The following is a 27,815-nucleotide window of genomic DNA, read 5'->3' on the forward strand; positions in this document are numbered from 1 at the left end:
AATAAACTTACAGAAAAAGAGATAATTGTGCAGCAGCAACAATATAAAGAACTACCCTGGTGCCTCATATAATTATTTTCATTGTAAGGGGTTAACTTGTGATGGGGAAAATCACTCTTGCTATCAGCACTGTTTGCACAGCTAGACAGAAGTGTTTTTTTTCTGTTTACGTTTCAGAAGAGACGGGGCAGACTTGCTGCTTAACATTACTCATTTGCATAGATAACAGTACTTGTTTGTTTGTTTTTGTGTGTAGCTTTGTAACGCAAAAAATAGAAGGGGCCTTCAAGGCAAGTTCTTAGTAGGACTAGCACCATATACAGTGGCTTGCAAAAGTATTCGGCCCCCTTAAAGTTTTCCACATTTTGTCATATTACTGCCACAAACATGAATCAATTTTATTGGAATTCCACATGAAAGACCAATACAAAGTGGTGTACACATGAGAAGTGGGACGAAAATCATACATGATTCCAAACATTTTTTTACAAATCAATAACTGCAAAGTGGGGTGTGCGTAATTATTCAGCCCCTGAATCAATACTTTGTAGAACCACCTTTTGCTGCAATCACAGCTGCCAGTATTTTAGGGTATGTCTCTACCAGCTTTCCACATCTAGAGACTGAAATCCTTGCCCATTCTTCTTTGCAAAACAGCTCCAGCTCAGTCAGATTAGATGGACAGCGTTTGTGAACAGCAGTTTTCAGATCTTGCCACAGATTCTCGATTGGATTTAGATCTGGACTTTGACTGGGCCATTCTAACACATAGATATGTTTTGTTTTAAACCATTCCATTGTTGCCCTGGCTTTATGTTTAGGGTCGTTGTCCTGCTGGAGGGTGAACCTCCGCCCTAATCTCAAGTCTTTTGCAGACTCCAAGAGTTTTTCTTCCAAGATTGCCCTGTATTTAGCTCCATCCATCTTCCCATCAACTCTGACCAGCTTCCCTGTCCCTGCTGAAGAGATGCACCCCCAGAGCATAATGCTACCACCACTATATTTGACAGTGGGGATGGTGTGTTCAGAGTGATGTGCAGTGTTAGTTTTCCGCCACACAGAGTTTTGCATTTTGGCCAAAAAGTTCAATTTTGGTCTCATCTGACCAGAGCATCTTCTTCCACATGTTTGCTGTGTCCCCCACATGGCTTGTGGCAAACTGCAAACGGGACTTCTTATGCTTTTCTGTTAACAATGGCTTTCTTCTTGCCATTCTTCGATAAAGGCCAACTTTGAGCAGTGCATGACTAATAGTTGTCCTATGGACAGAGTCTCCCATCTGAGCTGTAGATCCTTGCAGCTGGTCCAGAGTCACCCTGGGCCTCTTGACTGCATTTCTGATCAGCACTCTCCTTGTTCGGCCTGTGAGTTTATGTGGACGGCCTTGTCTTGGTAGGTTTACAGTTGTGCCATACTCTTTCCATTTCTGAATGATCGCTTGAACAGTGCTCCGTAAGAGGTTCAAGGCTTTGGCAATCTTTTTGTAGCCTAAGCCTGCTTTAAATTTCTCAACAACTTTATCCCTAACCTGTCTGGTGTGTTCTTTGGACTTCATGGTGTTGTTGCTCCCAATATTCTCTTAGACAACCTCTGAGGCCGTCACATTGCAGCTGTATTTGCACTGACATTAGATTACACACATGTGCACTCTATTTAGTCATTAGCACTCATCAGGCAATGTCTATGGGCAACTGACTGCACTCAGACCAAAGGGGGCTGAATAATTACGCACACCCCACTTTGCAGTTATTTATTTGTAAAAACTGTTTGAAATCATGTATGATTTTCGTTCCACTTCTCACGTTTACACCACTTTGTATTGGTCTTTCACGTGGAATTCCAATGAAATGGATTCATGTTTGTGGCAGTAATATGACAAAATGTGGAAAACTTCAAGGGGGCCGAATACTTTTGAAAGCCACTGTATGTACCCATGTTAATCTCATGATGTCACATGTCAGTTCAGATATCCTTGAAGTTGTGCCTCCAGGTTATATAATGTTCGAGAGACCCTTTAAAGGAAACCAGAGACGGCTGAAACAAAAGATTAGCTACTTACCTGGGGCTTCCTCCAGCCCCATAAGCACCGCCGTGTGCCTCGCCGTCCTCCCGCGGTCTGCTGTTCAGCCGCAATCAGCCCCAGTAACTGGTTCAGTCGCGTTTGTCGGGGTCTTCAGCACATGCATGGACCTCCCCTCCCCTGCGCAGAAGACCCCCAACTGACGCAACTGAACCTGTTACCAGGGCTGATTGCAGCTGCTCAGCAGACCACCGGAGGACGCTGTGGGACTCAGACGTGCCTATGGGGCTGGAGAGGGCCTCAGGTAAGTAGCAAATCTTTTGTTTCAGCTGTCTCTGGTACACTTTAAGAAAAAAAAAATATAAAAATTATTTTATATTTTTTCTTTCTGATTTTTACCAAGTCTGTGAAATCTTCCGGACAAGGGAGGATGGAGTCACAATCGGAGCACGACTCCTGCAAAGAAAAACACCGCCTGTCAGATAATCACATTCATACACAATAGCCATTACTTCACAATCAACATTACTTGATTTTCCATCAAGCGATTAAGCAATTTACTTTGTTGGGCAATCAACTACAGTGTGGTCGATCAAAACTGAATCGACTGGTAGCCCACACACTACATGCGAGATCCTAGCGACTCTCCTTCACTAATCGAGCTAAACGATGTTGTGCCTCCATGCTCTGACTCCAAAAATTCATTCTGTGTCGATCCAAATCATGTGAACATTAGTCGATACGCAAATGATCAACCGATATTTTCCATTATGCTCAATCAAGTAAATTGGTTGATTTCAGTCAATTTCCGAAGATTGAGCAGAATGGAAAACAGAATCAATTCTCTGCCGATCCCATAAAATGATCAAATTGAATGGTTGATCGAACAGGAAGTAATGGATGGGCACTTTTACATACAGCAACAATCCAGGAGGCTCGCACACTCAGTCTTGCACAATAATGCTTAGTTTATTCACCTATTGTGACATCAGTCCAATAAAAATAAACCAATTGCCGTTTTAGGCCTCCGTGGGTCCCCTTTGTCAAGGTGTCAAAAGAGAATGTTTTGAGTGTGGTACCAATTGAGTCCAAGGACCTTCCAAAGGGTGACGAAAAACGATACGGGGACACTAGAAGCCCCTGATAGTGTAGCACGTCGAGGGTATGGGACACTCGACAGCACTATGTGCAGAATACTCACAAGAATGGGGTGCAAAACCAGCTACCACAGTGTAACGGCTGGTGAGGAAAGCCTGTCCTCTCCGGCAACCACAGTGTAACGGCTGGTGAGGGAAGCCTATCCTCCCCGGCAACCACAGTGTAACAGCTGGTGAGGGAAGCCAGTCCTCACCGGCAACCACAGTGTATCGGCTGGTGAGGAAAGCCCGTCCTCACCGGCAACCACAGTGTAACGGCTGGTGAGGAAACCCGTCCTCCCCGGCAACCACAGTGTAACGGCTGGTGAGGAAAGCCCGCCCTCACTCGGGTTCATTAGTCTTCGACAATGTAGGTCGCTCTCCAGGAAAAGAAAAAGGGGTGTAAGGGTTTCAAGGAACCAACATACACGGCCAACACCCCGCGCTCAGGGAGCTGGTGTGAGATATTACTGGGAGGGCGGAGGCGCCAAGATGTGATGTGTGAAAGGGATAATGTCAGCTGGATAAAACATAAATAAATAGGCTTACCTCTAAAAGAAGGGGGTGGCCCAAATAAATTAATACAAATTTTATTAGAAACCAGACACTTGAATGATGTCACAATATGTGAATAAACTGAGCGTTATTTTGCAAGATTGAATGTGCGGACCTTCTGGTCTGGATTGTTACAATATCTTAATATTACGGTCCAGAACCTCGGAAATGGTGTGCGACTCCAACGGTGCACGTACACGGTACGGTAAAAACATTGAATTTTTCCGTTTATCTGACCAAAACAATTAAATCGAATGAAAGTTTAAAAGAATCTTTTTTTTTTCGATCGAGAAAAAATAATCGATTATCCCATTTTTTCAATAAAAATCTGATCGGACATGTTGGAAAAATCTTTATATTCGATCTAACGTAATAATCGAAAAAAAATCATATAATCGAAAAAAAAATGAAAAAATGGTACCATGTATGGGCACCGTTCGAGTCGCCCACCATTTCTGAGGAGTTCTTGGGACCTTTACACACACAGTAACAGCCGCCGTACTTCACGTTCAGCCTTCAGATGTCCCAGGAAAAGCTACAGGGATATTCATACGCTGGATAAGGAATGAAATTTTTTCAGGAAATCTTCATCAAAGCTAACGCACTTTCTTATTGCTCAATGAAACCTCGTACTCGTTTCCCCAGAATATTTACCTCATACACTTCATCGACTTTTTCATCGCAGTTGGATGGCAGGATGGGCAAGATGTTGGGCGGTATTAATATTCCGTCCAGAACATGGATGACGCCATTAGAGGCGATTATGTCACTGCGGGTGATGGGGACTCCCGGGTTTCCAAAGAGGATCCTCCCCTGAAAACAAGGTAACAAAAACGTGTTTATAACAATGACAGAAGACCGGACAGCATAGAAGCAACTGATGGAGAGTCAGGATTATCAGTCAGATGAGAAGAATTCTGAATTGCTGCAGATCCTATGGACATTAATGCAGCTTGAAAACAGACCAATCGAATGACGCAGCTGCTGCCTTTTTTATTGGTGCAATACCAAGCTGCCCACATTTGCATAAAATCTATTATTAGCCTCTCAATGGTCACCCCAGGGACACTAACTATCTATGTTATAATGAATTGCAATAGCTGCAGTTCTATTTACCTACCCGCTACACCATATATGGCAATGGCCACGCCCCATTATGGAATAATGCCGTGGTGTTTTTCCTGGAGGCTGGATTACATCCTCCACAGCCCAGTCTCCAGGTTGATAGCCTGATTCTAGCTCTGTGGGCACGGCATCATTGCGCAACATCCCTCTTTGAGGAAAAAGGAAATCTTGAGTGGAAACAACGCTGGGGGTGTGGTTACAGAGCTGGAGGCTGGGCTGTGGAGGAGGTAACCTAGCCTCCATAGTGTCATGCCATAACAGGGCGGGGCCTTCGCCTTATATGGCACAGCATGGGCGAGGCGGGTGAGTAAATAGAATTGCGGCTATTGTAATTCATTATATCACAGAGGTTTAGCGTCCATGCCACTAACTTTACATTACACTGGATTTCCGCTTTCATGAAAACAGTGCTACTGTAGAACTCAATTGATTGAGGACGAAAAATGTTCAGTTGTGATGATTCGTAATCTGCTAATTACAATTATGCAAAATTTTGCGTACATTTTCACAATTATGCCTATACGCAATTAAGATTTGTAAATTTGATTGATTTCGTATAGTCGTTTGTAATTTTGTGTTAATTTTCGAGTCATTTCTTGCCGACTTTACCCGCGAACAGCAAATCCCCCATACATGCTATTGTCACCAAAATTCCGACATATGTTAAGGAGAATAGTGTGTTCAGGTAAAAAAAGACCTTGTAGTTTAGGAGAAAATCGATTTTAAACATGCAAAGAAAAATGTTTTTTACACTCAGAAAAATCTCAGTTTAAAAAACATTTTTTTATTCCATTTTTCAAAATCGATTTTCTCAAAAACGACAAGGACGACTTCCTTTTAAAAAAAAATATTTTTTTTTTATTTGTACCCACTATTGTTAACATTTGCATCACTTTTGGTGGCAACAGCATGTATGGGGCTTTTTCTATTAACCAAATGGCACAAAATGACACGAAAATGTATGCAAAATTACAAATGATTACAATATCCGAAAAAATAAATTAAGATTTTTCCTTACATTTTGCATTACGATTTTGTATCGTAATTGCAAATTTTGATGCAGAATTACGTCTATGCAAAATTTGTGCTAATTGCTACAGTTCAGTGAGATGCTATAAACTGCAGCTGGCATGTAAATGTCATGCAAAATGTATGGAGGCTGCTTTCACAGTGCGACGTTAAAGTCGTACGTTATAAAAAGGAATAACGCAGAGTAACGCAAAGCATTACAAAGTATGTGCGACATTCGCAGTGCTCACGTTGAGTTGTGTGTAACGTGTAGCAACATTTAGAAAGTGCTGCATGCTGTGCAATATATACGTTATTAGCTACGTTGGACTGTTTGCACATGCTCAGTAATGTTTTTGATTTTTTTTAAAAATGTGACGCATGCACCGTTTTGGTTCTATCAGTATGCAACGAAAATGGCGCATCAAGAGATGCATAACGCAGTTCAATATAACGTCTAACTTCACAACTAGCATGCGTTGCGTTAGGGGCACTTTGTGTGACCTTAACGTCGCATCAAATGCAACGTCCCACTGTGAAAGAGCCCTGAAAGTAGGCCAATCAGATGCACTAGGAGCTAGGAGATATAAATGAGAACAGAGACCGCGTGTGATTCTGCGTGGAGGGGAGGTGCAGAGGGAAAGGGAAACGTCAGTGCAGGAGGACAAGTTTTACAAAAACTTCTAATAAAAGAAAATCAGAAGTGAAAGCTGGGATGGAGTTCAGTCACAAAGCCTTGCTCCTCCCTACACAGGGTTACACAGAGGACTGACAGACCAGACGAGACAAGGAGGGATTACAACAAGCCCCGCCCCCACTTACATTCTCCGTCACATTTATCTTAATCATCTCATTCGAGGCAGTCATAATATGAGGCATGGTAATTAATCTATCCAGCGTAACCTGAAAGGCAAAAGAGAAGCCATTTCTAGACAAGACACAGAACATTTAAGAGTCAAGTAAATTATTCTCTGTTTTATATGCCTGATTTTTGAGCAACTGTTATAATGTCAAATAAACATGATTGAATCACTTTTGACAATCTTCCCAACAGGTGTTATTTAGCCAGAAACATGAATTGGGTGAAGCTGCCCTATACTTTTTTTTGGAATTTTAATATGTAGTAGAATGAGTAAACATTCTGAAGCATGCCCAGTTTTTGTTGTTGTTTGTTTGGGGGTGGAGTCTATCACTTCCTGTGGTGCCATCATGGAGACAAAGTAAGCAAAATCTATCAAAGGGACATAGCACTACCAACCTTAAACGTTAAAGAACCCCAAATCTTCCCAAGAAAATACATAAATAATTGACTGAAGTTACACGTTAATGATAACTTATCAAAAGAAATTATTAAGTCTCTGTAATATGGCAGTAATTAATTTCTGGCATTAATTTAAATATGTTAGTTTAATTAAATTAAGTTAGTTACATAAGTTAAAGAGAAACTCCAACCAAGAATTGAACTTTATCCCAATCAGTAGCTGATACCCCCTTTTACATGAGAAATAGAATGATTTTCAAAAACACACCATCAGGGGGCGCTGTGTGACTAATTTTGTGCTGAAACCCCTCCTACAAGAGGCTCTGAATACCGTGGTACTCCTGGCAAACTGCCACAATGTAACAATGTTCACAGACAGGAAATGGCTGTTTACAGCTGTCTAACAGCTAGAAACAGCTAAATAACCTGCCCACAGTAACAATGTCACCATGTAATAAATGTCAGAATGTGAATCTGGGAGAGGAAAGATTTTACAATGAGCAAACACTGACTAAATCATTTATACATAATTATTGTAAAAATGAAGCACATTTTTTATGACATTATTTTCACTGGAGTTCCTCTTTAAGTTAGTAATTTTAGTTAAGTTTTATTTTAACTTTAAAGAGGAACTGTAACGCCAAAACGGCCCCTGGGGGGTACTCACCTCGGGTGGGGGAAGCCTCAGGATCCTAATGAGGCTTCCCACGCCGTCCTGCGTCCCTCGGGGGTCTCGCTGTAGCCCTCCGTGCAGTCCGGGCAGCGGTGACGTCATTATTTACCTTCCTGGCTCCTGCGCAGGCGCTCTGATGCCTCTCGGCGCCGAAGTAGGCGGAAATACCCGATCGCCGTTGGGTCTGCTCTACTGCGCAGGCGCAAGTTTCCGGCGCCTGCGCAATAGAGCGGACCCGACGGAGATCGGGTATTTCCGTCTATTTCCGTGCCGAAAGTCGCCACAGCGCCCCCGCTGGAGCCAGCAAAGGTAAATATTGAACTGACAGTCGGCACAGTCGCCGGCTGTTCGGAGGGCTGCGGCGAGACCCCCGTGGGACAGAGGACGGCGTGGGAAGCCTCATTAGGATCCGGAGGCTTCCCCCACCCGAGGTGAGTACCCCCCAGGGGAGGTTTTTGTTGTTACAGAGTCTCTTTAAGTTAAGAGATCTATCAGTCATGATATTGTAGCATTCCTATAAAGGGAGTTAGGTTAATATTTTGCTTCTAGATGATGGATGTGCTGATTAGTTTTACATGAAACTAAATGTCACAAATGTCATGGTGCAGGGCAAACAGATCTTCCTGGGATGTAAGCTGGAGTCATCAATACACATAATATAAAACTAAACTTACAGCAGCCACAGAGGAGATATCACACACATAATATAACACTAAACTTACAGCAGCCACAGAGGAGATATCACACACATAATATAACACTAAACTTACAGCAGCCACAGAGGAGATATCACACACATAATATAATACTAAACTTACAGCAGCCACAGAGGAGATATCACACACATAATATAACACTAAACTTACAGCAGCCACAGAGGAGATATCACACACATAATATAAATCTAAACTTACAGCAGCCACAGAGGAGATATCACACACATAATATAAATCTAAACTTACAGCAGCCACAGAGGAGATATCACACACATAATATAAAACTAAACTTACAGCAGCCACAGAGGAGATATCACACACATAATATAACACTAAACTTACAGCAGCCACAGAGGAGATATCACACACATAATATAACACTAAACTTACAGCAGCCACAGAGGAGATATCACACACATAATATAACACTAAACTTACAGCAGCCACAGAAGAGATATCACACACATAATATAACACTAAACTTACAGCGGCCACAGAAGAGATATCATCACATAATATAAAACTAAACTTACAGCAGCCACAGAGGAGATATCATCACATAATATAATACTAAACTTACAGCAGCCACAGAGGAGATATCATCACATAATATAACACTAAACTTACAGCAGCCACAGAGGAGATATCAGACACATAATATAACACTAAACTTACAGCAGCCACAGAGGAGATATCACACACATAATATAACACTAAACTTACAGCAGCCACAGAGGAGATATCACACACATAATATAACACTAAACTTACAGCAGCCACAGAAGAGATATCACACACATAATATAACACTAAACTTACAGCAGCCACAGAAGAGATATCATCACATAATATAACACTAAACTTACAGCAGCCACAGAGGAGATATCACACACAAAATATAACACTAAACTTACAGCGGCCACAGAGGAGATATCATCACATAATATAACACTAAACTTACAGCAGCCACAGAGGAGATATCACACACATAATATAAAACTAAACTTACAGCAGCCACAGAAGAGATATCATCACATAATATAATACTAAACTTACAGCAGCCACAGAGGAGATATCACACACATAATATAACACTAAACTTACAGCAGCCACAGAGGAGATATCATCACATAATATAAAACTAAACTTACAGCAGCCACAGAGGAGATATCACACACATAATATAAAACTAAACTTACAGCAGCCACAGAGGAGATATCACACACATAATATAAAACTAAACTTACAGCAGCCACAGAGGAGATATCACACACATAATATAACACTAAACTTACAGCAGCCACAGAGGAGATATCACACACATAATATAACACTAAACTTACAGCAGCCACATAGGAGATATCATCACATAATATAATACTAAACTTACAGCAGCCACAGAGGAGATATCACACACATAATATAAAACTAAACTTACAGCAGCCACAGAGGAGATATCATCACATAATATAACACTAAACTTACAGCAGCCACAGAGGAGATATCACACACATAATATAACACTAAACTTACAGCAGCCACAGAGGAGATATCACACACATAATATAACACTTAGGCTGCTTACACACCAAGACGTTACAGGCGCACGTTAGTGCGCCTGTAACGCTCCCCCAACGCACAGCAATGTAACACAAGTGGGCTGTTCACACAGCCCACGTTGCGTTACATGTAACGCTGCACGTTCTGTGCAAAGTGCAGCATGCTACGGCGTTGGAGCGGCTATAGCCGCGTTAGACTGTTTGCACATGCGCAGTGGGGGGCGGAGAGGAGGCGGGGAGAGCCAGCTACAGTAGCCGCGCACATGGCTACTTAATATTCACTGCACTGGCGGGCGCTGATTGGCCGGCGGGACCACGTGATGCGGAGTGTCTCGCTCCGCATCACGTGGTCCCGCTGGCCAATCAGCGCCACTCTGGGAGACATTATAGGACTCGAGCCGCCTAACGCGGCTCACTCTACCGTCGGCTCTTGCAGCACCATACGTTGTGTTAGGTGCACGTTATGCGACCTTAACGTGCCACCTAATGCAACGTCTTGGTGTGCAAGAAGCCTAAACTTACAGCAGCCACAGAGGAGATATCATCACATAATATAAAACTAAACTTACAGCAGCCACAGAGGAGATATCACACACATAATATAACACTAAACTTACAGCAGCCACAGAGGAGATATCACACACATAATATAACACTAAACTTACAGCTGCCACAAAGGAGATATCACACACATAATATAACACTAAACTTACAGCGGCCACAGAGGAGATATCACACACATAATATAACACTAAACTTACAGCGGCCACAGAGGAGATATCACACACATAATATAACACTAAACTTACAGCGGCCACAGAGGAGATATCACACACATAATATAACACTAAACTTACAGCAGCCACAGAGGAGATATCACACACATAATATAACACTAAACTTACAGCAGCCACAGAGGAGATATCACACACATAATATAACACTAAACTTACAGCAGCCACATAGGAGATATCATCACATAATATAATACTAAACTTACAGCAGCCACATAGGAGATATCACACACATAATATAAAACTAAACTTACAGCAGCCACAGAGGAGATATCACACACATAATATAAAACCAAACTTACAGCAGCCACAGAGAAGATATCACACACATAATATAAAACTAAACTTACAGCAGCCACAGAAGAGATATCATCACATAATATAATACTAAACTTACAGCAGCCACAGAGGAGATATCATCACATAATATAATACTAAACTTACAGCAGCCACAGAGGAGATATCACACACATAATATAATACTAAACTTATAGCAGCCACAGAGGACTTATCACACACATAATATAACACTAAACTTACAGCAGCCACAGAGGAGATATCATCACATAATATAACACTAAACGTACAGCAGCCACAGAGGAGATATCACACACATAATATAACACTAAACTTACAGCAGCCACAGAAGAGATATCATCACATAATATAACACTAAACTTACAGCAGCCACAGAAGAGATATCATCACATAATATAACACTAAACTTACAGCAGCCACAGAAGAGATATCATCACATAATATAATACTAAACTTACAGCAGCCACAGAGGAGATATCACACACATAATATCACACTAAACTTACAGCAGCCACAGAGGAGATATCACACACATAATATAGTACTAAACTTACAGCAGCCACAGAGGAGATATCACACACATAATATAATACTAAACTTACAGCAGCCACAGAGGAGATATCACACACATAATATAAAACTAAACTTACAGCGGCCACAGAAGAGATATCATCACATAATATAACAATAAACTTACAGCAGCCACAGAGGAGATATCACACACATAATATAACACTAAACTTACAGCAGCCACAGAAGAGATATCATCACATAATATAATACTAAACTTACAGCAGCCACAGAGGAGATATCACACATAATATCACACTAAACTTACAGCAGCCACAGAGGAGATATCACACACATAATATAATACTAAACTTACAGCAGCCACAAAGGAGATATCACACACATAATATAACACTAAACTTACAGCAGCCACAGAGGAGATATCACACACATAATATAAAACTAAACTTACAGCAGCCACAGAGGAGATATCACACACATAATATAAAACTAAACTTACAGCAGCCACAGAGGAGATATCACACACATAATATAAAACTAAACTTACAGCAGCCACATAGGAGATATCATCACATAATATAAAACTAAACTTACAGCAGCCACAGAGGAGATATCACACACATAATATAACACTAAACTTACAGCAGCCACAGAGGAGATATCACACATAATATCACACTAAACTTACAGCAGCCACAGAGGAGATATCACACACATAATATAATACTAAACTTACAGCAACCACAGAGGAGATATCACACACATAATATAAAACTAAACTTACAGCAGCCACATAGGAGATATCACACACATAATATAAAACTAAACTTACAGCAGCCACAGAGGAGATATCACACACATAATATAAAACTAAACTTACAGCAGCCACAGAGGAGATATCACACACATAATATAAAACTAAACTTACAGCAGCCACATAGGAGATATCACACACATAATATAAAACTAAACTTACAGCAGCCACAGAGGAGATATCACACACATAATATAATACTAAACTTACAGCAGCCACAGAGGAGATATCATCACATAATATAATACTAAACTTACAGCAGCCACATAGGAGATATCACACACATAATATAAAACTAAACTTACAGCAGCCACAGAGGAGATATCACACACATAATATAAAACTAAACTTACAGCAGCCACAGAGGAGATATCACACACATAATATAAAGCTAAACTTACAGCAGCCACAGAGGAGATATCACACACATAATATAATACTAAATTTACAGCAGCAACAGAGGAGATATCATCACATAATATAATACTAAACTTACAGCAGCCACATAGGAGATATCACACACATAATAAAAAACTAAACTTACAGCAGCCACAGAGGAGATATCACACACATAATATAATACTAAACTTACAGCAGCCACATAGGAGATATATCACACACATAATATAAAACTAAACTTACAGCAGCCACAGAGGAGATATCACACACATAATATAACAATAAACTTACAGCAGCCACAGAGGAGATATCACACACATAATATAACACTAAACTTACAGCAGCCACAGAGGAGATATCACACACATAATATAAAACTAAACTTACAGCAGCCACAGAAGAGATATCATCACATAATATAATACTAAACTTACAGCAGCCACAGAGGAGATATCATCACATAATATAATACTAAACTTACAGCAGCCACAGAGGAGATATCACACACATAATATAAAACTAAACTTACAGCAGCCACAGAGGAGATATCACACACATAATATCACACTAAACTTACAGCAGCCACAGAAGAGATATCATCACATAATATAACACTAAACTTACAGCAGCCACAGAGGAGATATCACACACATAATATAACACTAAACTTACAGCAGCCACAGAAGAGATATCATCACATAATATAATACTAAACTTACAGCAGCCACAGAGGAGATATCACACATAATATCACACTAAACTTACAGCAGCCACAGAGGAGATATCACACACATAATATAACACTAAACTTACAGCAGCCACAGAGGAGATATCACACACATAATATAACACTAAACTTACAGCAGCCACAGAGGAGATATCACACACATAATATAACACTAAACTTACAGCAGCCACATAGGAGATATCATCACATAATATAATACTAAACTTACAGCAGCCACAGAGGAGATATCACACACATAGTATAATACTAAACTTACAGCGGCCACAGAGGAGATATCATCACACATAATATAAAACTAAACTTACAGCGGCCACAGAGGAGATATCACACACATAATATAACACTAAACTTACAGCAGCCACAGAGGAGATATCATCACATAATATAATACTAAACTTACAGCAGCCACAGAGGAGATATCACACATATAATATAAAACTAAACTTACAGCAGCCACAGAGGAGATATCACACACATAATATAAAACTAAACTTACAGCAGCCACATAGGAGATATCATCACATAATATAAAACTAAACTTACAGCAGCCACAGAGGAGATATCATCACATAATATAATACTAAACTTACAGCAGCCACAGAGGAGATATCACACACATAATATAAAACTAAACTTACAGCGGCCACAGAGGAGATATCACACACATAATATAAAACTAAACTTACAGCAGCCACATAGGAGATATCACACACATAATATAACACTAAACTTACAGCAGCCACAGAAGAGATATCACACACATAATATAAAACTAAACTTACAGCGGCCACAGAAGAGATATCATCACATAATATAACACTAAACTTACAGAAGCCACAGAGGAGATATCATCACATAATATAAAACTAAACTTACAGCAGCCACAGAAGAGATATCACACACATAATATAATACTAAACTTACAGCAGCCACAGAAGAGATATCATCACATAATATAACACTAAACTTACAGCAGCCACAGAGGAGATATCATCACATAATATAATACTAAACTTACAGCAGCCACAGAGGAGATATCATCACATAATATAAAACTAAACTTACAGCAGCCACAGAAGAGATATCATCACATAATAGAATACTAAACTTACAGCAGCCACAGAGGAGATATCATCACATAATATAATACTAAACTTACAGCAGCCACAGAGGAGATATCACACACATAATATAAAACTAAACTTACAGCAGCCACAGAGGAGATATCATCACATAATATAAAACTAAACTTACAGCAGCCACAGAAGAGATATCATCACATAATATAATACTAAACTTACAGCAGCCACAGAGGAGATATCATCACATAATATAATACTAAACTTACAGCAGCCACAGAGGAGATATCACACACATAATATAAAACCAAACTTACAGCAGCCACAGAGGAGATATCACACACATAATATAATACTAAACTTACAGCAGCCACAGAAGAGATATCATCACATAATATAACACTAAACTTACAGCAGCCACAGAGGAGATATCACACACATAATATAACACTAAACTTACAGCAGCCACAGAGGAGATATCACACACATAATATAAAACTAAACTTACAGCAGCCACAGAGGAGATATCACACACATAATATAAAGCTAAACTTACAGCAGCCACAGAGGAGATATCATCACATAATATAAAACTAAACTTACAGCAGCCACAGAGGAGATATCACACACATAATATAACACTAAACTTACAGCAGCCACAGAGGAGATATCACACACATAATATAAAACTAAACTTACAGCAGCCACAGAGGAGATATCACACACATAATATAAAGCTAAACTTACAGCAGCCACAGAGAAGATATCACACACATAATATAAAGCTAAACTTACAGCAGCCACAGAGGAGATATCACACACATAATATAAAGCTAAACTTACAGCAGCCACAGAGGAGATATCACACACATAATATAACACTAAACTTACAGCAGCCACAGAGGAGATATCACACACATAATATAAAACTAAACTTACAGCAGCCACAGAGGAGATATGATTCTTAACCAGATCCAATAGTTTGTGTTTAGCCTGGAAGAGATAAAATAGTCTAATTATTGTAAAGGTAAAATAAAGTTTTGACAAGGTTTTCGCTGTAATTCTAGAAAACACACATCAGGTTCATTAATGAGTCAGCAGAACCTTTTTCTTTGCCACTTTTTAATGTGAATTCATTTTTCAGTGAGTGTAAAAAAAAAGGTTAAAGGTTGTTTTCTGCAGTTTTGAAGCTTCTGATCAGTTTGCTTTTTTCTCTCTTTTTTTTTTTTTTTTACCAGTTAATTAAAAAAAAGCAAAAACTTTATTTTCTTTTTACCAAAAAGAGGAGATTTATCCCTTTCAAAGCAGTGACAGGCTGTTTCAGAGATTTTATTCATACATTGAAAAAAGATGCAATTTGGTGAAAAAAAGTGCATTTAAAGTTGTAAATGTATTGTTTTAGTAACTGCAATTATAAAATGTTAACCACTTCACCACTGAGGGGTTTTACCCCCTGACCACCAGAGCAATTTTCACCTTTCAGCGCTCCATCCATTCATTCGTCTATAACTTTATCATAACTTATAACAATGAAATGAACTATATCTTGTTTTTTCCGCCACCAATTAGGCTTTCTTTAGGTGGGACATTCTGCCAAGAATTATTTTATTCTAAATGTGTTTTAATGGGAAAATAGGAAAAATGTGGGAAAAAAATTAATTATTTTTCAGTTTCCGGCCATTATAGTTTTTAAATAATGCATGCTACTGTAATTAAAACCCATGAAATTTATTTGCCCTTTTGTCCCGGTTATAAAACCGTTTAAATTATGTCCCTATCACAATGTTTGGCGCCAATATTTTATTTGGAAATAAAGGTGCATTTTTTTCAGTTTTGCGTCCATCCCTAATTACAAGCCCATAGTTTATAAAGTAACAGTGTTATACCCTCTTGACGTAAATATTTAAAAAGTTCAGTCCCTAAGGTAACTATTTATGTATTTTTTTTAATTGTAAATTTTTTAATTTTTTTTTAATTACAAAAAAAAAAAAAATGGGGAGTGTGGGAGGTAATGAGTTAATTTTTAGTGTTAAACTAATTTATTTCTATGTAAAAAATGCTAAGGGTGTAGTTTTACTGTTTGGCCACAAGATGGCAACAGTAACTTTTTGTTTATTCCGACCTGCGAGCGTCCTTCCGGACTCTCGCAGGAAGTACAAGGAGGCTGTGAGTGTTTGTTTTTTCTCACAATGATCGCGCTGCCCATAGGAGAGCAGCGGATCATTGTGGGGCTTAGATCAACGAACGGGAATGGATTTTCCCGTTCATTGATCTCCAGGCGAGCGGGCGGCGGCGTGTTTACTAGCGGCGGGCGGCGTGTTTACGAGCGGGAGCGCGGGCAGCGGCGGGAGTGCGCAAAGTACGGATTTCTCCGTCCCTGGGGGTTAAAGGATGGAAAAAGGGACGGAGAAATCCGTACGGGCGGGGGTAAAGTGGTTAAACAAGGCTATTAAAGAGTGGAAATCATCTGGACACTTCATAAACTCTTCTTTGTTTTATAAATATGGTAAAAATAATTGGAGAAAATATGCAAGTTTAATTTCAGCTGCTTCACAACAGATAACACTATATGCAAACTAAATAACAGAGTTGCTTGCTAATTTTCACCAGTAATTTTTGCATCGAAAATTCTATTTCGCTGTATGCTGTAAGTCACCCCTAAATACTGTCTGTAACCCTAACTAATGTCCGGTGCTGCGTAATATGTTGGCGCTTTATAAATACAATAAATAAATACATAAATAGATAAATCATGCCCATCGTAGTCTAGGGACAATTTTAGGAGAAACCAATTAACTTATATGTATGTTTTTGGGATGTAGGAGGAAACCAAAATGCATGGAGGAAGACCTTTCAGACACGGGCAGAACAGATTGTTTATTACGCGGTATTCTGTGCAGAACAGGTTATAACTGATCACACGTCATACACATTACACACAGGTTATTATAAAGCAGTAAGAATGGTCTCTGTACCGTCGTCAGAAGATGGATCAGCCTCCCATCTCGCAGAGAATCCACAGCATCGTTGCTCGGGGCAAACACCGTGAAGGATCCGTGTCCGTTCAGTATCGGTGGCAGATCGCAGTTCTACAAAATTACAAAATCATCCAAGACATCATTTCAACATGTATCACGGTTTTAGTAAGTGCTGATATGCTCGAGATGATTCATCAATAATTCCCCCCCCCACCTCAATGGGCGTAACTATAGACCCTGCAAGGGATGCAGCTGCAGGGGGCCCAGAAGCAGCAGGGGGCCCCGTGGGGGGCAGAGTCCTGAGAGTGACAACTAAGGTCATGGAGAGAAAAAGCTTTCTGCTCTCTGCACAATTGTTCTAATGACTGCATCTGCTCAGCCACTGATAAGGAAAGGCCCAGCCTCTCTACCCCTCCCCAAGTGCTGTATACTGTAGTGATGCTGGAGGAGCCTGCAGAGCCAGTTCTGCTCCATCAGAGATAGACAGAGTGAGTGTAATAAGCGGAGGCTGGGAGCACTCTCTTCTGTCAATTTTCTGCACACCATGTGTGTCTGTATGTGGGAAAACATGCATGTGTTATCACAGAAGCTAATTTAATTGATAGAGAAAATGCCTGCAGTGCTTCACTGCTGTCTGGTTTTATCTGCAGGTGGAAAACACATTCCAGTGTGCACTAGCCAATTGCATAACATTGGTTCTCAGTTTACCTGTGCAGAAAGTGAGGTAAGTTCAAGAGTGAATTGAGTGAATTTCAAGATGTTATGATTATAAGCAGAGTAATTCTTTAATCAGAGTTAGATTGTTGGTTAGAGTAATCCTTAGTGTCATTTTCTGCAGTAAGATGTCTGTTCCCTTTACAAGGTTATGTTTATATTAAGATCGCGCTGGAGAAATGTTCTGACTGTACTCAGTTCTTGCTGCAATGCCTGCTTAGCAAGCATATTAATCATGTATAGTGATCATATAGTTATTCATTAATGAGTTGATCAATGATAGACTTATATATTAAAGCGGAATATAACCCTGTATTTCAACTTTGCTCTAAAACATTATTTACAGCATATTATATGCAACCAGCATTTTATTTTTACTAGACCAGCATTGGAAGGGTTACACACAGAGCTTTAAAGTTCCTGCAGAGAACTGCTGCCACATCCGAAGTTTAGATAGATACATTTAACTAAACAGAATGTAACAATTGTGGAATGTGACTCACTCTCTCTGACTGTGCAGGAGCTGGAGGACAGCCAAAGAGTGTGTAACATTCCTCACTTGTTACATTCTGTTTAGTTAAATGTATCTATCTAAACTTCTGCTGCAGGGAGCAGTTCTCTACAGGAACTTTAAAGCTCTATGTGGAACTGTGAGAAAACGCGGAAAAGCTGCCGCTAGTATTCAGAGCAAGGCGGCTCATTCCGCGTTCAACATGACAGCTCGCGCGCATGGGCCTGCATCCACTAGTCTGACGGAGCGCGGAGAAACCGCCGCATGCCCAGTGAACAAGGCGGTGGATTCCGCGTCCGACACGGAAGTTTGCAAGCAGGGGCTTGCCATTGGTGGTGTGGCCGAACGCGGGGAAACCGCCGCATGCTCTGACAGCGGTGCGGCTTGCCCCGCGTTCAGGCCAGCAGATGCATTACAACACATGTCTGGTGTGGCTGGGACTGATAGTCCACACAGGTTCAGAAGGACGCGCGCGCGCACTAAGAGGCAGAGCCTTTATGGCAGTCAGAAGGGTGTCAATTCTAGCAGGGTTCATTGGTCCAGCACTTAGGGGAGGCGCTGGAGAGCGCTGGTGTATATATACTGGGTGCTGGTGATTTCTCTGGTGTCTGGCGTTGCGATCACTACATGGTAGCACTCAGACCTTGTCAGTATCTGTGATATATCTGTGTTATTATCTAGACCAGTTCCTGGGTGTTGATGATCAAGGACCTCACACCTCAGTCTAGGGAAAACTGTATTTACCTGTGTTATTATTCAGACTAGTTCCAGGGTGTTGATGACTACGGAGCTCACACCCAAGACTAGGATTTAGCTTACCAGCCTGTTATTATTCAGACTAGTTCCAGGGTGTTGATGATCACTAGTGTTGGGCGAACACCTAGATGTTCGGGTTCGCGAACGTTCGCCGAACATCGCCGCGATGTTCGGGTGTTCGCACCGAACTCCGAACATAATGGAAGTCAATGGGGACCCGAACTTTCGTGCTTTGTAAAGCTTCCTTACATGCTACATACCCCAAATTAGCAGGGTATGTGCACCTTGGGAGTGGGTACAAGAGGAAAAAAAATATTTGAAAAAGAGCTTATAGTTTTTGAGAAAATTGATTGTAAAGTTTCAAAGGAAAAACTGTCTTTTAAATGTGGAAAATGTCATGTTTCTTTGCACAGGTAACATGCTTTTTTTCGCCATGCAGTCATAAATGTAATACAGAGAAGAGGTTCCAGGAAAAGGGACCGGTAACGCTAACCCAGCACCAGCAGCAGCACACGTGATGGAACAGGAGGAGGCGCAGGAGGAGAAGGCCACGCTTTGAGACACAACAACTCAGGCCTTGCATGAGGACAAGAAGCGTGCGGATAGCATGCTTTGTACCGCCATGCAGTCATAAATGTAATAAAGATAAGTGGTTCAATAAACAGGGACCACGCGGCAACGCTAACCCAGCAGCAGCAGACGTGATGGAACAGGAGGAGGCGCAGGAGGAGAAGGCCACGCTTTGTGAGACACAACAACCCAGGCCTTGCATGAGGACAAGAAGCGTGCGGATAGCATGCTTTGTACCGCCATGCAGTCATAAATGTAATAAAGATAAGAGGTTCCATAAACAGGGACCGGCAACGCTAACCCAGCAGCAGCAGCAGCACACGTGATGGAACAGGAGGAGGCGCAGGAGGAGAAGGCCACGCTTTGAGACACAACAACCCATGACTTGCATGAGGACAAGAAGCGTGCGGATAGCATGCTTTGTACCGCCATGCAGTCATAAATGTAATAAAGATAAGTGGTTCCATAAACAGGGACCGGCAACGCTAACCCAGCAGCAGCAGCACACGTGATGGAACAGGAGGAGGCGCAGGAGGAGAAGGCCACGCTTTGTGAGACACAACAACCCAGGCCTTGCATGAGGACAAGAAGCATGCGGATGGCATGCTTTTTACCGCCATGCAGTCATAAATGTAATAAAGATAAGAGGTTCCATAAACAGGGACCGGTAACGCTAACCCAGCAGCAGCAGCACACGTGATGGAACAGGAGTAGGCGCAGGAGGAGAAGGCCATGCTTTTTGAGACACAACAACATAGGCCTTGCATGAGGACAAAAAGCGTGCGGATATAGCAGCAATGCTTTTTGCCGCCATGCAGTCATAAATGTAATACAGATGAGAGGTTCAATAAACAGGGACCGGAAACGCTAAACCATCCCAGATGTTCATTGGTCATGTTACTTGGTTGGGGTCCTGGAGTGTTGCGTAGTCGTTTCCAATCCAGGATTGATTCATTTTAATTTGAGTCAGACGGTCTGCATTTTCTGTGGAGAGGCGGATACGCCGATCTGTGACGATGCCTCCGGCAGCACTGAAACAGCGTTCCGACATAACGCTGGCTGCCGGGCAAGCCAGCACCTCTATTGCGTACATTGCCAGTTCGTGCCAGGTGTCTAGCTTCATGCCCGGTTTCAGGTCCAGCGGTGCCAGCCACAAATCCGTCTGTTCCTTTATTCCCCTCCAAATTTCCTCCCCTGTGTGCTGCTTATCCCCAAGGCAGATCAGCTTCAGCAACGCTTGCTGACGCATGCCAACAGCTGTGCTGCACTGCTTCCACGATCCTACTGCTGCTGGTGCTGGGTTAGCGTTTCCGGATGAGGTACAGCTTTGAGATGCGTTGGAGGAGAAGGAGTCAGAGAGGTAGGTGCTGCTGTTGTTATCCAGTGGGAGGGACGGCGGTGCAGCTGTTTGCGGCGTGGGCAACACCCGCGCCGTAGCAGGTGAGGAATCGCTGCCAGGCTCCACAAGGTTCACCCAGTGCGCGGTAAGGGAGATGTATCGACCCTGGCCGAACGCACTCGTCCAGGTGTCAGTGGTGAGGTGAACCTTGCAGGCAACGGCATTCTTCAAGCTTCGGGTTATTTTGCTGACCACGTGCTCATGCAACTCAGGCACTGCAGAGCGCGCAAAGTGGTAGCGGCTGGGAACCACGTAACGTGGGATGGCCACTAACATCATGCCCTTGAAGCGGTTTGTCTCCACCACTCGATATGGCAGCATTTCGCAGGCCAGAAGCTTGGCTATGCTGGCTGTTACTGCCACGGCCCGGGGGTCATTTGCTGGCAATTTCCTCTTGCGCTCAAACATCTCCGAGACAGACAACTGAACCGTAGGGCTGCACACTGAAGGGCTGTTGGTTGTTGTGTTTGATGAACACTGGGAGACCTCAAGAGCACTACTCCGGAAAGTGACAGTGTCAGCGTCGTCTGATGTTTGTGAATGTTGTGAACCACGCAATGGCTGGGCTACTGCAGCTGCTGAAGCGGGTCTGGTGGTGAGTCTGGTGAACCCAAGGGAGGCAGTGTTGCTGGTGGTACCCTGTCCTGCCGCGTTTGCCCACAGAGTGGGATGTTTGGATAGCATGTGGCGGCTCATGCTGGTGGTGGAGAGGTTGTTAATACTTTTCCCCCTGCTCAGGCGGGTCTTGCACACCTTGCAAATCGCCATGGTAACATCCTCAGTGCAGTCTTCAAAGAAAGCCCAGACTTTGGAGCACCTGCCTTGCTGGCGATTTCTGTTTGCGCCTCTTTTGCCTCTCACTTGAACTTCCACGCTTGTGGTGCCTGAAATTGCGCGCCGCCTACCTTGTGGCACAAGGCGAACTCGTGCAGCAGTGGGTTCTTCAACAGACTTATCTGTGCTGCTGCTACGACGGCGATGTTCTCGTTCACAAACAAAATCTGGGTCTATGTCCACATTGTCCATACCCTCCTCTTCCATCTCCTCAAACTCGTCATATGTCATTGTGGGGGGCCGCCGCCGTGGAGTAGAGCTCCCCAGAACAACCTCTGCGCAGCTCACTCCAACGTCGTCTGGTTATCTGGCAGTTGTGTGCGTGGTGTCGCTGCCGGTTGTGTCAGCTTTGTGCCCACTGGCTCCTTGTAACTGGCTGAGGACTCATACCTCGTGCGTGTTGTGCTGGTGCTGCTTAACCCACTGCTGGACGCTTGAGAGGTCATCCAAGTAATTATCTGGACCTGTTCTTTTGGATCTGTGAGGGTGGTTGTCCTGGACAACATGGGCGGTATTGAGTGGGTTTTCTTGGGTGCTCCCCTGTGGCCTGTACGTGAACCGTCAGGGGAAACACCTCTTCCCTTGCCCCTCCCTCTTTCACCGGATTTCTTCCTCATTTCACTTATCCTTAAAGTACACGCTGACTGGCAGCAGTACAGTGGCAGTACAGAAATGCTATACAGTGGTGGGTGAGCGGTGTACCACTATTGCCAGCAGCGACACAGAGCACAATGCTATACAGTGGCGGGTGAGCGGTGTACTACTGTTCCCAGCAGACACAGAGTGGCAGTAAACACAATGCCATATAGTGTGGCTGAGCCGTGTACAGAGTGGCAGTAAACACAATGCTATATAGTCTGCTATATAGTCACCCCGAACGGGGTGATGTTCTGCAGAACCCGAACAGTGGCGAACACTGTTCGCCCAACACTACTGGGAACGCAGATTTTAGTACCTAAACACACGATACAACATGTTTTCCGGGGTCGGACTCTGAGGCACATACAGATGGTCCCGATCATCATCCTCATCATACAACTCTTCTCCTGAGTCTGACCCACCCACCACCTCTGCCACCCCAACATCCCCAGACACAGACCCCTCATCGTCCTCAACATTAACTTGAGATGCTGGCCTGAGCCAGACCTCCTCCTCCACATCAGGCCCCATCATCTCCTCAATGGCAGCCCTCATTAATCGCTCTGGTGACGGACCAATGGACACAACGTTCTCCTCCGGGGAGGGCTGCTGCTGACCACTGGCTGCTGGGGTGGATGTTATAGCTTGCGTGGGGCGTTGGCTGTTGCTGTTGTTGGGAGTGCTGCTCACAGCGGAGGTCTCTGAGGAACTCATGGTGAGCTCATATAGTGGTTGGCGGTGAGTGGAGTATTACTGATCCCAGCAATATACACACTGACTGGCAGAGTACGCAATGCTATATAGTGTGGCTGAGCGGTGTACACAGAGTGGCAGTAAACACAATGCTATATAGTCTGGCTGAGCGGTGTACACAGAGCGGCAGTACACACAATGCTATATAGTCTGGCTGAGCGGTGTACACAGAGTGGCAGTAAACACAATGCTATATAGTCTGGCTGAGCCGTGTACACAAAGTGGCAGTAAACAATGCTATATAGTCTGGCTGAGCCGTGTACACAGAGTGGCAGTAAACAATGCTATATAGTCTGGCTGAGCGGTGTACACAGAGTGGCAGTACACACAATGCTATATAGTCTGGCTGAGCGGTGTACACAGAGTGGCAGTTCACACAATGCTATATAGTCTGGCTGAGCGGTGTACACAGAGTGGCAGTAAACAATGCTATATAGTGTGGCTGAGCCGTGTACACAGAGTGGCAGTAAATAATGCTATATAGTGTGGCTGAGCCGTGTACACAGAGTGGCAGTAAACAATGCTATATAGTCTGGCTGAGCGGTGTACACAGAGTGGCAGTAAACAATGCTATATAGTGTGGCTGAGCCGTGTACACAGAGTGGCAGTAAACAATGCTATATAGTCTGGCTGAGCCGTGTACACAGAGTGGCAGTACACACAATGCTATATAGTGTGGCTGAGCGGTGTACACAGAGTGGCAGTAAACAATGCTATATAGTGTGGCTGAGCCGTGTACACAGAGTGGCAGTAAACAATGCTATATAGTCTGGCTGAGCGGTGTACACAGAGTGGCCGTACACACAATGCTATATAGTCTGGCTGAGCGGTGTACACAGAGTGGCAGTAAACACAATGCTATATATAGCGTGGCTGAGCGAGGTACACAGTGGCAGTACACACAATGCTATATAGTCTGGCTGAGCGAGGTACACAGAGTGGCAGTAAACAATGCTATATAGTCTGGCTGAGCGGTGTACACAGAGTGGCAGTACACACAATGCTATATAGTCTGGCTGAGCGAGGTACACAGTGGCAGTACACACAATGCTATATAGTGTGGCTGAGCGAGCGGTGTACTACTATTCCCAGCAGACACAGAGTGGCAGTAAACAATGCTATATATAGTGTGGCTGAGCGAGGTACACAGTGGCAGTAAACAATGCTATATATAGTGTGGCTGAACGAGCGGTGTACTACTGTTCCCAGCAGCGACACACAATGACTGGGGGGGACCCTGGCTAGCGTGGCTGGAGAGCGAACTACCCTGCCTGCCTACCCAAAGCTAAACCCACAGACAAATGGCGGAGATATGACGTGGTTCGGGTATTTATTTACCCGAACCACGTGACCGTTCGGCCAATCAGAGCGCGCTCGGGTCCGAACCACGTGACCCGTTCGGCCAATCACAGCGCTAGCCGAACGTTCGGGGAACGTTCGGCCATGCACTCTTAGTTCGGCCATGCGGCCGAACGGTTTGGCCGAGCACCATCAGGTGTTCGGCCGAACTTGAACATCACCCGAACAGGGTGATGTTCTGCAGAACCCGAACAGTGGCGAGCACTGTTCGCCCAACACTAATGATCACGGAGCTCACACCTCAGACTAGGCATTGTTGATTATTTGTTATGACCTTCTGCTTTCCTGACTACTCTTCTGATCTCTGATTAGGTACCTCGCTATATCTGATACTCTGTTACTGTACTCTGCTTGTCTTAGGATTTTGCATCTGTCTCCTGTTTCTGTCCCTGATCTGTCTGTCTGTTGCCGACCCGGCTTGTCCGACCTCGAGAGCTATCTCCTCAGTCAAGAGATAGCTCACAGACCGGAGAGTGACACCCTGTCTTGGTGTCACTCACACACTGCCCTTCCTACTCTCAGCCTGACTCCTCCCTCGGGAGAGTCTCAGGCTTGTGGAAGGAACGTGTTTCTGTGCAGTACTCCTTACTGCTGTGCACTTGCTCCTCAGGTGCAGTCCTCAAAGTATTACTGTTGCACCAAACACTCGTATTACCCTGGTGTCCAGAGGTTAGTGATATATCTGATTATCGGTGATACTGCAGATCATCAATAATCGGGTATATATCTGTATTCTCAGTGATACTGCAGATCACCGGTAATCAGATCCTCTCTGTGTTACACCGATCGTTACAGTAACCCTTCCAATGCTGGTCTCGTAAAAAAAAATGCTGGTTGCATATAATGTGCTGTAAATAATGTTTTAGAGCAAAGTTGAAATGCAGGGTTATATTCCGCTTTAAGGTAAATAAGTTTGCTTTCTATATAATTTAGCATCTATTAAAACAGATGGCTGTTTGTAAATACAAAACCAAAACAATAAGCCATGTGAACAAGACAGTACTACCTGGGGGGCGTGCAGAAATCCCCGTTAATTAAAGAGAACCAGAGATGAAGCAACCTCATGTATTTTACCTTATAAATCAGTGGGAACATGACAGTAAACACCTAATCTGCTCTTTGTTACATTGTTCTCTGTTTAATTTGCCTGTTATCACCTCTAAGATAAAAATCCCGACTAAGCAGTCGGTCTGGCTTTGCTACAGAATAATTATAGCTGAGACTGTGTTCTTTGCTGTCTTCAAGTCCAAGCCTGCCCCCTGCTGGCTTTGCTCAGGAATCATTATAGCTGAGTCATTATAGCAAAGCCAGACTCAATGCTCAGTCCGGGATTCTTATCTCAGCTAGATAACAGACACTTTTAGCAGTGAGGATGGAACAGAGAGCATGGTAAATGTTTTCTCTAATGTTCCCACTGATTTCTATGGTAAAATACATGAGGGTGCTTCGTCTCTGGTTCACTTTAATGATGTACCAGAGAACATCCCATATAACATACGCATATATCTTGGCATCCATCAGATCCAGAAAGATGTCATAGAACACCACTTCGGTCACCACTTGGGTCATAAGCTCTAATTAAGATGTTATTGATGTAATTTTGATTAGAAAAGACGTAGATTGCTTACGTTAATAAGCCAAGTAGCCTCATATATGTACGCACCTGCTCAGTTAACCCGCTAGGTTACAATGTCACAACATGTCAGAATGTACCAGTTAAAAATAAGTTTGAATTTTGTGCGTCACCATAAAACCGCCTAACAGACGCCATCTTACAAACTTTACAATAAAACGCCCTGGCAGGCTGGTATAGTTTATCACTGAGCCTGAAACTCTACTGACTGTGGCCTACCTGAGAGACACTACCTTCTCACTGTGACTCTAGAACACAAGAGAGGTAATATGCATTATTCTTGGTGAATTTATTGACAATAGCTTATATAAACGTTAAAGACTTGTCATTTCAAACTTCAGCAGTTTTAAGTTTTTTAGATAACTTTTTTATGCTATACTTCATATACAATCACTAAGCATTACTATTTAAATGCAATTGCAAGCTTAGGGACAACTACCTAGCTTTCCTTGAAGAAGATATATCTACTTAGAGTTCTTTATATAAGAATAGAACTCTATATATCATTTTTAAGGATAAAGCTATATTTCTGTGTACCATACACTGGACAATCTCGAGATAACGATTATCGATGGAGGATAAAATCTACAGCAGAAGAGTTGCTATATTGATACGGACTTGTTTCACTAAAGGAACTTTGAAAATGCATATTAGATGATGGACAACAACTGGAGAGATGTATATTCCTGTATATATGCTTTATCTATTTTTTTATCAATATAATTTTATAAAATTCAATAGATAAGTGTTGCGGATTTTTTCCAGAGGTAAACCTGTTAACCTATAAATATTCTGTTTATAGTGAGCTAGGCACCCACTGCTGGCAAATCTTGATTATGATGATTTGTAGGCTTGCCCTTTAAGTAGTTGATAACCATTTAAGGCAGATATTGATAAGATATTTGACAGGCCCCATACAGAGTTTTGCAGGGG

The 27,815-nt window shown here is 42.6% G+C and overlaps 1 protein-coding gene across 3 annotated transcripts in view; it reads right to left on the reverse strand.

Moving 5' to 3' along the window:
- Positions 1-27,815, reverse strand: part of STAB1 (stabilin 1) — a 308,949-nt gene that overhangs the window by 203,646 nt on the left and 77,488 nt on the right. For 2 of the 3 annotated variants that reach the window (XM_068251888.1, XM_068251891.1), the window contains 5 exons: positions 17,712-17,825; positions 15,676-15,729; positions 6,667-6,747; positions 4,366-4,524; positions 2,420-2,476 (listed from right to left, as the gene is read on the reverse strand). In XM_068251888.1, the coding sequence (XP_068107989.1) occupies positions 2,420-2,476; positions 4,366-4,524; positions 6,667-6,747; positions 15,676-15,729; positions 17,712-17,825 (465 nt within the window). The remainder of the gene's footprint in view (positions 1-2,419; positions 2,477-4,365; positions 4,525-6,666; positions 6,748-15,675; positions 15,730-17,711; positions 17,826-27,815) is intronic. The other variant, XM_068251889.1, reaches the window with a different exon arrangement.

Source organism: Hyperolius riggenbachi, chromosome 9, assembly GCF_040937935.1.
Source record: "Hyperolius riggenbachi isolate aHypRig1 chromosome 9, aHypRig1.pri, whole genome shotgun sequence".
In the NCBI taxonomy this organism is placed as follows: domain Eukaryota; kingdom Metazoa; phylum Chordata; class Amphibia; order Anura; family Hyperoliidae; genus Hyperolius; species Hyperolius riggenbachi.